Source organism: Chiloscyllium plagiosum, unplaced genomic scaffold (genome assembly GCF_037043375.1).
Source record: "Chiloscyllium plagiosum isolate Xiang-an unplaced genomic scaffold, Cpla_swu_hap1 HiC_scaffold_7, whole genome shotgun sequence".
In the NCBI taxonomy this organism is placed as follows: Eukaryota; Metazoa; Chordata; class Chondrichthyes; order Orectolobiformes; family Hemiscylliidae; genus Chiloscyllium; species Chiloscyllium plagiosum.
This window is the reverse complement of record NW_028270145.1, coordinates 14045515-14062451: the sequence shown is the minus strand read 5'-3', so window position 1 is coordinate 14062451 and position 16937 is coordinate 14045515. Positions and strand designations below refer to the sequence as shown.

The following is a 16937-nucleotide window of genomic DNA, read 5'->3' as shown; positions in this document are numbered from 1 at the left end:
CACCGAGAGCTTGTGATTTTGCAGGTAAAAAGGTACTGATAGCTAAAGATTTTAGAACTATCTAGCTGCATTTCTAACCTTGCAGTGGTTGAGGGAGCACATTTGTTCAATCATATGTAAAGATGTGATAGCGGAAGCAGTCCAAGGAGGAGCAGAGAGCTGAGGCAAAGGATATCAATACTAAAGGATTGAACAGATCCTGTTTGAGCAGATTCAGCTTCAAATGACTGCAATATTGGGAACACATAGGCATCACAGAATTACAGGGCAAAATACCAGCCAACAGGTAGCAAGAGGTCAGGTCTGAAACAATCACCATACAATAATCCGGTCAAGGGTCACCTTGGTTTGACTGGAGTTTCTATTTATTTTATTCTTCTTGGTACATTTTGATTGAAATCAATGCAACTGCTACTAAGGTCATAAAATTTTAAACATATTTTGCATTCAGCAAAACTGAACCTTCCAGAACTACAGCAACATATTAAGAATATTGGGTTGGAAGTCAGGCCCATGCACAAAATTAAGTCTCTCTTCCAGCCATGAATTAATCATAGTTGGCAGTTTTGTTAACTGCACTTACTTGCAGACCTACAAGTAGCTATACAAATTAAACTGGCTCTTTAGCTTAAATTAACTTAAAAATATACGTAGAAAATTTAAATTATGGCTTTTGCTTTTATTGATAAATAAACAGACTAATGTTTCTCATTACAATTGATTAGTTTTATACATATTTACTTTACATGCAAATTTTAATAATTTAAAATCATGTTATTCAGAAGTGGAAAATCTACACTTTTTGCAAAAAGTGCATTTTTATGATAAACCTATTTTTACCAGTTTTCTTCAAATTCTAGCAATTTCTGAAGATAGGGGGAAACTTCTTTCAGCAAATCTTTTAAACAATGGATCATGATTTTAAATACTGCTCAATCTGCATTGGATTGTGGCATGGTTTGTACTCACCAAAATGCAAATAAGTTTGTGATACTCAGAGGAAAAAAATACCTTTCAAAATGGATACAAATTTTGCAGCAATGTACAACTAGGTCTAAAGTTGAAATTTATTTGCTCTGTGTATGTTTATAACAAAATGATTGAAAACTTTGCAGAATATCCGCAAATTAAATGGATTCTGTAGCTAACAAGCTGAGGCAAATTTAAGACTTCTTTTTCGCAAAATGGATTTTTAAATGTTCCAGAATTTTCTTTACCTTACATTGGATAAAAGGGCGCAGAAGAATGAAGATAGGGATTCTTGTTCTCACGATAAAGTCAATGAAATCCCACATCGCCAGACCGCCAACTTTCCGCAGTGCCATTTCTTTAACTTGCAAACTAAGTTTGTACCATTGACTACCCAAATGGCGCTCAAAGCAGACGAGGATCACCTTTAATGCTAAAAGGCAAAGGAAGATTGCAAGTAGAGAGAAAAATAGCAAGTAAATAATATGGTTATTACAGATTTAATTTTGTCTAACATACTTTGACACTAAATTAAATAAATAAACAGAAACAGCAGCGAAGGTAAGACCGTTTGGTTTTAAAAGTGCTTACCGGTAGCGGGCAGCGGTGTTTTTTTTTCTCTTTCACTCTCTCTTCACAGAAAGAGCGGGAGCACCAGGGGGAAGTGACGACGACCAGAGGGGCAGCCGGGAAGGAAAGCGGTGAGTATTTATACTCACCCTTCGAAGCCGTCGGTCATTTCCAGTGCGAGCAGCAGCGAAGGTAAGACCGTTTGGTTTTAAAAGTGCTTACCGGTAGCGGGCAGCGGTGTTTTTTTTTCTCTTTCACTCTCTCTTCACAGAAAGAGCGGGAGCACCAGGGGGAAGTGACGATGACCAGAGGGGCAGCCGAGACCCGGAAGCAGTTAGTGTAAGCTTACCTGGGTAGGTTTTTTCCCCCTTTAAAAGCGCGAAGGAGAGGAACCCGAGGCACTACACGGGTAGTGGTAAGTAGGTAAGTGCTGAATTTTGCTTGTTGTATTCTTTAGACCCAGTTTTTTTAAAATAAAAGTTAGCTTTAGAGGGATGGCAGTGAAGGCAGTGCAATGTTCCTCCTGCAACATGTATGAGGTGAGGGATGCCATCGACGTCCCTGCCGATTACACTTGCAGGAAGTGCACCCATCTCCAGCTCCTCCAAGACCGTGTTAGGGAACTGGAGCTGGAGTTGGATGAACTTCGGATCATTCGGGAGGCAGAGGGGTCATAGATCAGAGTTATAGGGAAGTAGTAACTCCAAAGATGGCAGATAGATGGGTGACAGTGAGGGGGACTGGGAGGAAGCAGCCAGTGCAGGGACCCCCTGCGGCCGTTCCCCTCAAGAACAAGTATACCGTTTTGGATACTTGTGGGGGGGACGACTTACCAGGGGTAAGTAACGGGGCTCAGGTCTCTGGCACGGAGCCTGTCCCCGTTACTCAGAAGGGAAGGGTGAAGAAGAGCAGAGCAGTAGTAATTGGGGACTCGATAGTTCGGGGCACAGATAGGCGGTTTTGTGGGAACGAGAGAGACTCACGTTTGGTATGTTGCCTCCCAGGTGCAAGGGTACGTGATGTCTCTGATCGTGTTTTCCGGGTCCTGGAGGGGGAGGGGGAGCAGCCCGAAGTCGTGGTCCATATTGGCACCAACGACATAGGTAGGAGGAGTGCCGAGGATGTTAGACAGGCTTTCAGGGAGCTAGGTTGGAAGCTCAGAGTTAGAACGAACAGAGTTGTTGTCTCTGGTTTGTTACCCGTGCCACGTGATAGAGATTCGAGGAATAGGGAAAGAGAACACTTAAATGCGTGGCTACAGGGATGGTGCAGGAGGGAGGGATTCCGGTTTTTGGATAACTGGGGTTCTTTCTGGGGACGGTGGGACCTCTATAAACAGGATGGTCTACACCTGAACTGAGGGGCACCAGTATCCTTGGGGGGAGGTTTGCTAGTGCTCTTGGGGGGGGTTTAAACTAACTCTGCAGGGGCATGGGAACCCAGATTGTAGCTTCAGGGTGCAGAGCCTGGAGTGTAGGGAGGTTAGGAACATGGCATCAATTTCCAAGGAGGGTGCCTGTAAACAGGAAAGTGGCTTGAAGTGTGTATACTTCAATGCAAGAAGTATACGAAATAAGGTAGGTGAACTTGCAGCGTGGGTTGGTACCTGGGACTTCGATGTTGTGGCTATTACGGAGACATGGCTAGAACAGGGACAGGATTGGCTGTTGCAGGTTCCAGGATTTAAATGTTTTAGTAGGGTCAGAGGTGGGGGTAAAAGAGGGGGAGGTGTGGCATTGCTTGTCAAAGATAGTATTACAGTGGTGGAAAGGACGATGGATGAGGACTTGCCATCTGAGGTAGTTTGGGCTGAGGTTAGGAATAGGAAAGGTGAGGTCACCCTGTTAGGAGTCTTTTACAGGCCTCCTAATAGTCCTAGAATCATTGAAGAAAGGATAGGGAAGGTGATTCAGGAGATGAGTGACAGTAATAGGGTGGTTGTTATGGGGGACTTTAACTTTCCTGATATTGATTGGGAAAGCTATAGCTCAAGTTCGTTAGATGGGTCAGTGTTTGTTCAATGTGTGCAGGAGAGTTTCCTGACACAATATGTAGACAGGCCAACAAGAGGTGAGGCCATACTGGATTTGGTTCTGGGTAACGAACCAGGCCAGGTGTTAGAATTAGAGGTAGGTGAGCACTTTGGGGATAGTGACCATAATTCGGTGATTTTTACTCTCGTGATGGAGAGGGATAAGTGTGTACTACAGGGCAAGAGTTATAGCTGGGGTCAGGGAAATTATGATGCGGTGAGGCATGACTTAGGATGTGTGGCTTGGAAAAGTAGACTCCAAGGCAAGAGTGTAAATGATATGTGGAGCTTGTTCAAGGAGCAACTATTGAGTGTCCTTGATAATTATGTACCTGTCAGGCAGGGAGGAAAGGGTCGTGCGAGGGAGCCGTGGTTTAATAAGGAATTGGAATCCCTTGTTAAATGGAAGAGGGCGGCCTATCTTAAGATGAGACGTGAAGGTTCAATTGGGGCGATTGAGAGTTATAGGGTAGCCAGGAAGGACCTGAAGAGAGTGCTAAGAGCAGCAAGGAGGGGACATGAAAGGTCCTTAGTCGGTAGGATTAGGGAAAACCCTAAGGCTTTCTATAGGTATGTTAGGAATAAAAGAATGACTAGGGTAGGAATAGGTCCAGTCAAGGATAGTAGTGGGAAGTTGCGTGTGGAGGCGGAAGAGATTGGGGAGACACTGAATGAATACTTTTCTTCAGTATTTACTCAGGAACAGGGCATTGTCGTTGATGCGAATACTGAGTCACAAATAAGTAGAATGGATGGCTTTGAGGTATGTAGAGAAGAGGTGTTGGAAATCCTGGAAAAGGTGAAAATAGATAAGTCCCCTGGGCCTGATGGCATTTATCCTAGGATTCTCTGGGAAGCAAGGGAGGAGATTGCAGAGCCATTGGCCTTGATTTTTATGTCCTCTTTGTCTACAGGAGTAGTGCCAGAAGACTGGAGGATAGCAAATGTGGTTCCCTTGTTCAAAAAGGGGAGTAGGGATAACCCTAGTAACTATAGGCCGGTGAGTCTCACTTCTGTTGTGGGCAAAGTCTTAGAGAGAATTGTAAGGGATAGGATTTATGCACATCTGGATAGGAATAATGTGATCAAGGATAGTCAGCATGGTTTTGTGAAGGGCAGGTCGTGCCTCACAAACCTTATTGAATTCTTTGAAAAGGTGACGAAGGAGGTTGATGAGGGGAAAGCGGTAGATGTGGTATATATGGATTTTAGTAAGGCGTTTGATAAGGTCCCCCATGGTAGGCTACTGCAGAAAATACGGAGATATGGCATTGAGGGTGAGTTGGAGGTTTGGATTAGGAATTGGCTGGATGGAAGAAGACAGAGGGTAGTAGTTGATGGCAAAGTTTCTTCATGGAGTGCCGTCACTAGCGGTGTTCCGCAAGGATCTGCTTTGGGACCATTGCTGTTTGTCATTTTTATAAATGACCTGGAAGAGGGGTTAGAAGGTTGGGTGAGCAAGTTTGCGGATGATACGAAAGTCGGAGGAGTTGTTGACAGTGAGGAAGGATGTGGCAGGTTACAGCAGGATATAGAGAAGCTGCAGAGCTGGGCAGAAAGGTGGCAAATGGAATTCAATGTAGCTAAGTGTGAGGTGATTCACTTTGGGAAGAATAACAAAAAGATGGGGTACTGGGCTAATGGTCGGATACTTGGTAGTGTGGATGAGCAGAGGGATCTTGGTGTCCATGTACACAGATCTCTGAAAGTTGCCACCCAGGTAAATAGTGCGGTGAGGAAGGCATATGGCGTACTGGCTTTTATTGGTAGAGGAATTGAGTTCCGGAGTCCTGAGGTCATGATGCAGTTGTATAAGACTCTGGTGCGGCCGCATCTGGAATATTGTGTGCAGTTTTGGTCGCCATACTATAGGAAGGACGTGGAGGCACTGGAACGGGTGCAGAGGAGGTTTACCAGGATGTTGCCTGGTATGGAAGGAAGATCGTATGAGGAAAGACTGAGACACTTGGGGCTGTTTTCATTAGAGAAAAGAAGGTTTAGGGGTGACTTGATTGAGGTGTACAAGATGATTAGGGGGTTAGATAGGGTTGACAGTGTGAACCTTTTCCCGCGTATGGAGTCGGGTATTACAAGGGGGCATAGCTTTAAATTAAGGGGGGGTAGATATAGGACTGAAGTTAGGGGTAGGTTCTTCACTCAGCGAGTCGTAAGTTCATGGAATGCCCTGCCAGTAGCAGTGGTGGACTCTCCCTCTTTATGGGCATTTAAGCGGGCATTGGATAGGTATATGGAGGATAGTGGGTTAGTATAGGTTAGGTGGGCTTGGATCGGCGCAACATCGAGGGCCAAAGGGCCTGTACTGCACTGTATTCTTCTATGTTCTATGTTCTATAGAAACAACTACTTCACTTATGAAAAGCTGCTAGAAAAGTGACAAAATTCAGAACTCCTGTGACAATGCTTAGACTATGTGGTTATGCACCTAACAACGGCCAAGTGAGTACTTTTATGTTGGCCTCTCTAAATTCTAAACAGATCAATTTTCTTAAATACAACTAAGTGCTTTATACACAACAACTCAGTATTATTTACACTACAGAAATGGGGGATTAAATTGGATATTTCCAAAATCTGGAGTAATAATTACTCAATGAATGACAAGACACCAGGAAATTCAGAGGAACAGAGGGATCTTGGGGTACTTGTCCATAGATCCCTGAAGTAGCAGGATAGGTTAACAGGGTAGCTAATAAGGCATACGGGAAAGTGGCTGTTATCAGTTATGGCATAGATTATACAAGTAGGGAGGTTATGTTGCAGTTATACAGAACTTTGGTTAAACCACAGTGTGCAGTTATGGTCATCACACTATAGGAAGGATGTGATTGAACTGGAGGAGAGGCAGAAGAGATTTCAGCAGGATGTTGCCTGGGATGGAGAATTTCTGCTATGAAGAGATGTTGGATAAGTTTGGGTTGTTTTCTTTGGAGCAGAAAAGGTTGGGGGTCGGGGGTGGCACCTGATAGATGTATAAAGGATTATGAGGGAGCATAGAACAAAGAACAATACAGGACAGGAACAGGCTCTTCAGCCCACATTTTCTGTGCTGATCACGACACCATTCTAATCCCATTTACCTATACATAGTCCATTTCCCTCTATTCCCCACCTGGTTCTGGTACGTTGTCAATGTTAAATACCAACAATCTATCATATATTTCCTATTTATCAATTTGGAATCCTTATAGTAACAGAGTTACCCTCTTTGTGACCATGGTCTGTGTGTCATTCACCTTTTCGGTAAAGACAAATGTAAAAAATTTAATTTTGTATCTCAGCTATATCCCCCTGCCTCTATGTCTAATTAAACCTTTTGGTTCCAAATCAGCCCTATTCCTCCTTTTAGCATCTTTTTTACTATTTATATGACAATGACTTTGGAATTCCCCATTTTATTAGCCATCAGTCTTTTCTGACAATCCCTCCTTGCTTCTCTAATATGCTTTTCCTCCACCCTCTGAACCTTCAGCATTCTTCTTGCTTCTTTGTATCTTTGTATATTTGTGACCTAGCCTCTGGTAAAACACACATTTTCTTCCTTAATTTCTAACTTCTTGTTCTGCCAGAGATTCTATATTTGTTTGTCCTTACTTTCCCCTTTAAAGCAGTACAGTTTGACTGTGCCTGAACCATTACATTTTTAAATGTAGCACTTTACTCATCTTTGTTGCCTGCCAAGCTTTGGTCCCAGCCTCTCTGGCCCAGCTCCATCTTCCACCACCGAAGATTGCTCTTCCCCAGTTAATCATTCTTATTCTGGATTGCCTATTGCCCCTTTCCATCAGCATCCTAAATCTCCTGATACAATGATCACTGTCTCCTAAATAATCCCCCATTGTCATTTGATCTTCTTGATTCACCTCATTTTCAAAAACCAGATCCAATAATGCATTGTTTCCAGTGAGACTGGACACATACCATCTTACCATCATACAGTATGGTAACAGGCCTTTTGGCCCAACAAGTCCATGCCGACCCTCCAAAGAGTAACCCGCCCTATATTTACCGCTGATAATGCAACTAACACTATGGGCAATTTATCACAGCCAATTCACCTGACCTGTACATCTTCTGGATTGTGGGAGGAAACCAGAGCAGCTGGAGGAAACCCATGCAGACACGGGGAGAATGTGCAAACTTCACACAGACAGGCACCTGAGGCTGGAATCAAACCCGGGTCCCTGCCGCTGTGAGGCAGCAGTGCTAGTCACTGAGCCACAATGCCACCACAACACTGTGCTGTTGGAAATTTTCCTGAACACAATCCAGGAACACTTGCCCCCTCTCAGCCATTGTTCAGTCCATACAAAGTCAAACAAAGTCCCCATTCTATAATATTTGCATTTCTTTACAATTTCCCTGCAGATTTGTTCTTCTACATCCTTCCCACTAATTGCCCACCTATAGTTTAGACCAAGCATTTTTATTCCTTAGCTGTAGCCAAATTTGCATTACAGTGTCTTTTTTCACCAGCACTGTAATGGTTTCACCAATACCAATACTGGTACTCACTCTACCTTTTCTATTTTCATGAAACCTTGGACTCAGGAATATTTACCACCCAGTCTACCCTCCCTTGCATCATAAACCATCACCACAACATATTTCCACAAGATAATTTGGGCCCTTAACTTCCCATTCAGATACTGTACAAGCAAAAACTTCATGTCTGAATTCATTCATCCTCAGCCTCTGGTATCTCCCAGTACCGTTGTATTTTATTAAATCTTCCACCAGTATTAGTCTACTGAATCTCCCTTAAACTCCACACATGCAATCCAACATGCTTTTCCTCCGCAATGGATCCTCTGTGTTAAAATGGCAATCAATCCCACATTCGCCTTTTGAAATATCCTAACTTTAGTCATATGTGTCAATCCCTTTCATTTGTTTCAAGCGTGTGCAAAAACTCATATTTTGCAACCTACTGCTAATGATAAAATGCTCTCCAACATTACCTAAGTAAGCAGCCTGACTCGTGGATTCCGCCAACCCTTCCCGGCGAAGATCCTTCCCAGCATCCCCTGGGGTGGAGCAGTGGGCTGGAGAGTTTTCCAGCATGAAGTTCTTGCTGCGGGAAGTGCTGATTATTCGTGGTGGGAGGAGGATATTGATTACGGTCTGTAACAGCAGAAAAACCTCAGGCTGCTCCAAATTCGGACTGTCTGGATCACAGAGGAATAATGTTATTGTAGGAAAACAAAACTTATAGCAATCTGACAGCTTCTTGGACAGCGAGAGAAGATTCATTGACCATTCACACTATCAGTATCATTCCAACTCAGAAAGCTCCCAGTACGGCTTTGACTTAGCTGTCAAACTTTGAGTAGAAACATTTCATAAGAGAATGATTCCCCATATCTTCAATATCATTTTGCTTTGTATTCAATTCTTCAGGCTGATCTCCTACAGCTTGGAGGATGGTTGACTTGAACCTCCCGACCTTGGCACAACCTCAGTTGATATCTGCAAACAGGAACTATGACCTGGGCTTTCATGGAGTTGGAGAGACTTTGAGCTGGGGTGAAAATGGAGACCAGGGTTCAATTCACGCATTCCAGTCCCCAGTTGCCAGAGTTTCAGATTTTCACCTGAACATTTTCAGGTTGTGGGTTGGTTTGGGTTACTAGCCCATCCCTGCACTCTCAACACGGTCAGCTCCATTGCAGATGTTGGCATGTCCAAGTCCTCCGGAATATTCATGGAGCAGGACCAGCTTTTTAGTTATGGCACCCCAAGAGATGTCATGGACAGTAATCTGCAGAAGACAACCTTTTGAAAGCTAGGTTCAAAAGGTTTATCCACATCGAAGTATGGCTCCCTTACCCTTCACAGCTCCTCATTCTGACATGCCAAAATATGGCCTGCACTCATCTTCTCATGGCCTTCATGCCCCATATCCCAAGGTGCGTCATTTACCTGACCTTGGTATGGCCCACCCCATTTGGCCTGTGCTCATTCACCCAATGCACACTGCAAAAAAGCAATGAACCCTATAGTAACAATGAACCCTATAGTATTAAAAAATCTTAAAGATAGTAATTTATTGAAAACATTCTTAAAGAATTTCTAATTTTCACTGCAGACTGATAAATGTGTCAGTCGTCCAGATACCAAGTGCAAAAACTGTGATCACCTGGAAATTTCTATCCTGTGCACATAAACATTATGCAATTGACAGAGGAGATCAGGAATCTGGAGATATCAAACAAGCAATGTTTTCTCTAGGGTTCAGCTGTTTCAACAGTCTATTGAACTCTCTGCCAATCTTCATTATACATTCTTAGCTAGACATTCAGCCATCCATTGAAGTGAAAGTTGCTAAACCTACCAACCAAAAGCAGGAAAGCCTGAAAAGATTTAATATCCCTTAACTTCATTTCTAATGATCTCTGTCTGCGGGGACTGGGATGGTGTTGATGTATTAAATAACGCTTTCTACAATTACAAGACACCTTTTTTAAGTGTTACTTTGGATTTTATTTTGTTTTACCTTCCGCGTATTAAAAATGTTAATATATCCAATATGTTTATGATGTTTATTGTAGAAACAGAGGATATGTTTTAAGAAAACAAAGTCAGCCAAAAAGCACAACTTTGTGTTATTAGCAATTCCTGGAGGTTTGTTGATGGAAATTTGGGCAACCCCCAGCAAAATCCCTTTCTCTTTTCCATTTACAACCTGAATAGGAGGCAGATGTGCAAAAATAACTATTCTTCTTTTATATAAAGTAACAAACCTTTGCTCCCCGTTCCAACTGTTAGCACAAACGGTATCAGAAGATTCAGGAGCATGCCTTCCCTTCTTTCTTGATTAGTAAACGGGGAAATCACATGACTTAATGGGAAGTCTTCTTTCAAAGCCTTGCATGAGGAAAAAGAAAAGTACATTTTAAAAGATCCTAAATTCAAACAGCTCTACAGCATACTGGACAGTCCTAAAGTAGTCACGTTGGACTCGAAATAGTAACTGTGTTTCGCTCTCCACAAATGCTGCCAGCAACTTGTTTCTATTTCAGATTTCCACAAAACACAGCATTTTCCTTAAGAATATAAAAAAAGGGAGCAGGATGACTCTTTTTGTGCAGTGGTAGTGACTGCACCTCTGGTTTAGGAGGCCCAGTGTAGGTCCTGCCTGCTCCATAGGCGTGTTATAACATATCTGAACAGGGTGATTAGAAAATACCTAAAAAGGGGCAGTGCCATGGTTGGAACCATTTCGTAATCTCGCAAGAAACCCAGTGTTAGTTGAATTTAACTTAAATGCTTACCAACAAAATAGCAATATTTGGGATAGCCAGTCTGTGGTTTTCTCTCACTCTTCATTGGGATCAAAGGAAGAAATAGCAATGTAACTGATGCAATGTGAAATTGATAGACTGGACCATTTTACTTACTATTTTAAAAAAAAGAAAGATGCTGGAAATCTGAAACAAAAACAGAGTGCTGGAAAATCTTCGCAGGTCTGGCAGCTTCTGTGGAGAGAAATCAGAGTGAACGTTTTGGGTCTATTGTCTCCCCTTCAGAAATGGGTCCAATTCTGAAGAAGGGTCACTGGACCCAAAATGTTAACTCTGACTCCTCTCTACAGATGCTGGCAGACATGCTGAGATTTTCCAGCAATTTGTTTTTTCTTTCTATTGACTTCATTGGAAAGTAAAATTAGGCAGAGTATAAAATAGGCCATTTTTTCCAGGATAAATTAATGAAGAGTTGTTTGCCCACTGAAACTTGTTTAAAAAAATGTTAATTTGCATCCATGACAGAGTCTTTTAACATTTGATATCTTCCAAGATTACCAACTGGCTGAGTAAATGGTTTTATTTCTGGTTTACCACATGCACAGTACTTTTTAAAAGAATTTTAGATGGATATTTGTGCTCTATTTAATTCTCTACTTCTCAAGAGTTCTCACAGAAGTCACCATTAGCTCAATATTTTTGGACTCAAAATTAAATAAAATCTTTAATCAAAACAGACATTTCATTTGTTCAACTGATTTCTCCATTTCAAGGTGTATGGATATTTACTTCTGTTGAAAAGTCTCTAACCATTGAATTGAAATATCCAAGGAACTCTTCCGACATTGTGCGCTTGTTTATACAACTTGTTGTTTCGACTGTCCAATAATTTTGTTCCTGTCTGTAGTAAATACTATGGGGGAATTAAATTTAAATTAGGTTCTTCCAATCTCCCAAAATAAACTTGGTGGAAACTTAGGGAAAGTGACGAAATCTGCATTCATGCCATATCTCCAGCAGTTCCTGGGAAATTGAGACATTGGGAGACTTTTCTCCACTGCTTTCCTAAACCCCATCTTCCCTTCCAGCAACCAGGAACTTTCCATTTCATGACCTTAAGCAACAAAACAAAAAATACCTGAATCTGTAATGCGACGAGCCTAACAACAGCTGTGCTGAAAGGTAGCGGTGGAGAAAGATATGGACTCAAGTGCAGAAGAGGCAGGCCATCGGCAACACTGGAAGGTCCAACCACACCCATTACCTGCAAGTAAGAAATGAAAGAACTTAGTCCTCCCTGTAATAATTCAGATAGGCTACATTTCCTTAAGCCACCTGCTATTTTTGTTTAATCTTTTTCTCTAAAAATCAGAGCATGTATTCTTCATATGTTTATTTCCATCAATGTATTTGGAAAGCAAGCAAATACTTGCTATTTCTTGTTTGGGCTTAATACATGAAATTATTTAACTCACTTCTAAACATACTGAAATTTCCTTTTTGCAGTCTGTTGTCAACATTTTTATCATAAATCAGGCTCAGCTACAGGATTAGCTGGGCCAGACAAATCAACTAAGGCCCAGAACTGATTCCTCATGCTGAGGACACTATAATTTGTCTCAGTAATCTGATATTAAGGAGCGGGGATTTCCTGCTCTTGTTCATTAACCAGTAACTCCAGATGTAATTGATTAGAAGTTAGATGAGTCAATGCATTGTACAAACAGGAAGCAAAATTATGGAAATAATGGAGGGAATAGAAATACAAAAAAAATCAAATGTACCCAAGAGGAAATTAGTTACAGCCATGGTAGTACCATTGTTATGAATTTTCTCCCTTTTCCCTCATTTAGATTATGACTCTGATTGGATTTGGATTCTGTGGCAGTCAATTAGCTTATTTTTAAGATATTCACCTACTGCTGGTGAATATCTTAAGCTAGTGGCAATGATGCTGAGGTCCTCACTGTGAGGTGGACCAGGCTATCTGCTGCATGCCTCTGTGGCTCCTCAGTGTGGCTAAGGGTATTTCCCACTTCTGAGAGGTGATGACAAATCAGAACTGATCAATTCTCCAGAACCAGCAGTGCCACTTGAAGCAGTCCTGGCACTTCAGTAGACATTGAGAGGAGGATCATTGGAGAGCCCCAGAATGGAGCCAAGTGAGGCGGGCCCAATCATAGAGGCCCTGGCAGAGATGAGTCAGTGTAAAAATAAGGAAGGTGCCTTTACGGAGGGTCAGCCATGAGGCCAGTGGGTCCTTCAGATTGACACAAGTTGCCCAAGAAAGGGAGTACACCCTTTATGCCACAGTCATATCTGCCATGATGCTCCATGTGCTTGTTTGCAGGGTGCCATACCCACACGCCACTGGAGTTAAGACAGAAGCTGTGACTGAAGTCTATGAGTAGCCCATATGTGGCCGTTTAAAGCCCTTAACTGGCCTTCAGGTGGGAAATTTATTCTCGATTCTAATTACCTGGAACTTAGTGGGGAGAAGTCAGGAAAGGGATGTGCTTTCAAACCTAAGTCTTACACCTCATTATACAGTACCCCTGACGCGGAGCTGAATGTCAAATTCCACCCCTGTTTCACCTGATATCTCACCACACCTAGATTTCCAGCAAGAATTCTGCAATGACATTCAGGAGAATTGAGCATGGGTGAATTCTTCCCTTTCTAGATTGAAACCAATCATAATGCTATAGTATTGACTAGGACATGAATCTGAGACTTCAGTCTGAATTTTTGCAGTGATGGAGAGGATCTCCAGCCTAGACAAAATGGTGCCAGGGATCTGATCTGAGAAGCCCACCTTGGAACACGATGCCCATGATTTCCAACTGGGACTGGGTGGGGATTGAAGCAGAGGTGCACTATATTTGCACAACTGTATGGGTTGAGGAAGCAACTGCATACGTTAAAGTACAAACTCACTCAAAACTGATCAAAGTTTTGCAAATGTAATATCCAAACATGGCTTGTTGGCTTTAGACCTTTAAAGAAACAGTCTAAAGATGCTGGAGTTCTTTGAAGGATATTGTTTCAAAAAATTGGGAGAGATCAAGTGCCCTTTGAGATTACTAAAAATAATTAAACAATTGTGAATAAAATGAAGGTAAATCAACTCATTATAACTACCAAGCTGATTTGCGCTGTATGACTGGTTCCTAACCAGTTATTACAGTAGGGTTTCTGTCTATTTTTGGTATAAGCATCCAATTGCTTATAAAGTCTTCCAAGTGAGCATTTTGCATAGGAATTCTTGCATTAATTGGAAATTAAATAGTTGAAGGTAATTAAATATAGTGAATTAGTTTTAACCAGTGGGAAGGTGTTTTCTCCCCCCAAGTGGTTCACTGATAGATGCTTAAGAATATTACATATTCTTCTTCATCTCAGCATTGGTTCTGAGGTTCTCTGTTGTTGGATCTTGGGTTTTACTAACATGGAAGATGTATGGGCAGAGAGAGGTTTGTGGGGTCAAGAATCAGTATGAGTTGGGAATAAGTTGGTTGAAAGGCTATAGAGGTGGGTACAGGGGCACAATTTGACATGGGGGGAACGAGCAGTAGGTGGCAGGTGAGAGCATGGATGACAAGTCGAGTGTGTGGGAGTGGCACTGAGATATATTGATAATGATATTAATGGTCTAATAATCAAGAGGCTCTGGTGAATGTTCTGGTGACATAGGTACAAAACCCAGGGCGCAGTGCATTAAAGTTACATGAAACTAATAACAGATGGAATTAGTCTCATTATAGTAACCATGCCAACTATTAAAATGTTTTGTGATGACAATATAGTTTTAAGAGGTGTATTTTGTCCCGGTTTGTTTTTCATGAAAGTTATGACAGAGGTGGTGAATGGTCTGCTCCAAAACAAATAAACAGAATGTGAGGCCTTGGGCTTTTTTTTTTAAAGTTAGAGGGCTTTTAAAGGGTCAAGCTCCTACAGAACCAGTTTTTTTTTTGTTTTAGCCTTCAGTAGCAGTTGCTGGGGTATAGAAGCTGGATGTGGAAACTTTTATTCCTCTCCCTGTTACAGCTAAAAGCTAGGGTTCTCTTCCTGCTGCTAGAACTGCATGTGAAACAATCTATTTTACCGACTTTGCCTTTGCCAAGGGTATGTTTACGGGATGTTATTATATTGGAACATTTAATTAGTAGTAGTTAATGTATATTATCTTGCTAAGCATTTCGATAGTTACAGTTTAACCAATTATTTTATTTTTATTGTGTCTGTATTTTAATTATAGTGTATGAATAAAGTGTATGATTTTAAGTCTGGTGGTTTGATCAATCAAATTGCATCTGGAATACAACGCCTTACACTTACCTTTAAAATGAGAAAAAGTTAGGGTCTAGACTGTCATCTTAACATAGTTTGAGGGGCTTGGTCTGGTGCATAACATATTGTTAAAAACAATGTTGGTTCAATGTTGTCTATCTGGTCCACTAACGTGGTTGCCTCTTAACAGCCCCCTGAGCTCGCCGAACAAGTGATTCAAGAGCGATTGTGAGATAAGTAACAAATAGTGATCTCTCCAATACTTGTTTGTCTCCTTGATATGATACTGTACGGAACCAAACTGTGTTTGCGACTAGATATCTTTTATGAATAAAGTATATTTTTGAAATAAAATTAATGCTAGCCTTTCTGGTGATTCTCATATTCCATGAAGGGGTAACGACACTTGAACATCTCCTTTGACATTGAATGAAAATATTGAAGTATGACAGGGATTGATTCAATTTTAATGTTTCCCAGCTACTCACCAAATTGACACAAACATTAATCAATGACCTGAGATGCGGCAGGAATGAAATGATTGGCTGCCTTTGGAGGGTGATACAAATGCCTTCAATTAAACTGCTTGCGGCTTCCCACTCCACCTGGCGCCTGTAGAAACATTAGAAATCAACCAGCATCTGACAACAATATTCCAATGTTTATGTTAAATTATTCCATGTACAACTATAACCATAAATTTTACAAGTCTTGTATCTTAACAAATCTGTCACTTTTCACAGTTACAAAATGTATGTGAATTGTTGCCTCCAACTGACTACAATATCATTTTCTAACAAAAGCAAATCAGAATGCATTAATCAGCTGAAGAAAATATAAGAACTAGAAAGTTATTTCCTGCTGGCTTTTCCTGCCTTGACATCCCAGCCTTTCAAATTGAAAACTGATCTGCAGACAAATCTTCACTGAGCAACAGCAGTTAATTAAATTGAGTGGACTTCAAACTCTTCCCACAGAAAATGCATTTTGTACTCTTGCAGACTCCTTGAAGAATTGTTCAAGGTATAAGCTAACTTGTTGCTCTTTAATACATCGGAGCACATGTTAACATAAAACCCACGTCCACTCAGCAGAATTTTGTTGGGGGAAGGCATGCTGTGGAGCTGTGGGTAAAGGAGGCATGCAGAGTAAAGGGCTACCTGCCACACGTGTACATAGGAGGGTATTTTACTGTCAATGGAAAAAAAAACACACATGATCATGAAGAGACTCTAGTAAAGGAGCTCTAGCTTAGACCTGGTATAGCTGTTTTTAGTTAATAAATAGTTGTTAAAAAACATCCAAAAGTCTAGCTATATCTTTACCTTGGAGTAAGATTACACACACATTGTCTAGAATCCAACCCAATGATATTAGCTAATGGCACTGGGGAACAGGGTTGGAACAGCCCAATGGCCAAGTCAGCACCAAAGTTAGTGCCACGGGTAAAATCTTGTAATCTTCTAACAAACACATGGTACAGACAGATGCTCAGAAACAGAAGCAATGAGTAGACTAAGAAATGGCAGATTTGGCGAAACAGATTGGTAAGCATGGGTTGAAAGTTTATCTGAACGTAAATATGGATATTAGGTTATAATCAGATCAGCTATGAACTTATTGAATGGTGGAATGAGGTTTATGAAGTCAAAGGCCTATTAATGCTCCTAACTCATGTGTTCACATGTAGCTTAGTATTTATATGTATCTTAAATGAGGACCAATCTTAAACGAGGAATCAAGCGAGCTAAAAGGGGTCATGAAATAACTTTAGTGAGCAGAATTAAGGAGAATCCCGAAGCCTTTTATTCTTA

The 16937-nt window shown here is 41.4% G+C and overlaps 1 protein-coding gene across 7 annotated transcripts in view; it reads right to left on the bottom strand.

Annotated features, from left to right (window-relative positions):
• Positions 1 to 16937, bottom strand: part of unc80 (unc-80 homolog (C. elegans)) — a 338459-nt gene that overhangs the window by 29239 nt on the left and 292283 nt on the right. For all 7 annotated transcript variants that reach the window (XM_087988742.1, XM_087988738.1, XM_087988739.1 and 4 more), the window contains 5 exons: positions 15612 to 15735; positions 11972 to 12097; positions 10333 to 10456; positions 8551 to 8757; positions 1218 to 1402 (listed from right to left, as the gene is read on the bottom strand). In XM_087988742.1, coding sequence (XP_087844868.1) covers positions 1218 to 1402; positions 8551 to 8757; positions 10333 to 10456; positions 11972 to 12097; positions 15612 to 15735 — 766 coding nt within the window. The remainder of the gene's footprint in view (positions 1 to 1217; positions 1403 to 8550; positions 8758 to 10332; positions 10457 to 11971; positions 12098 to 15611; positions 15736 to 16937) is intronic.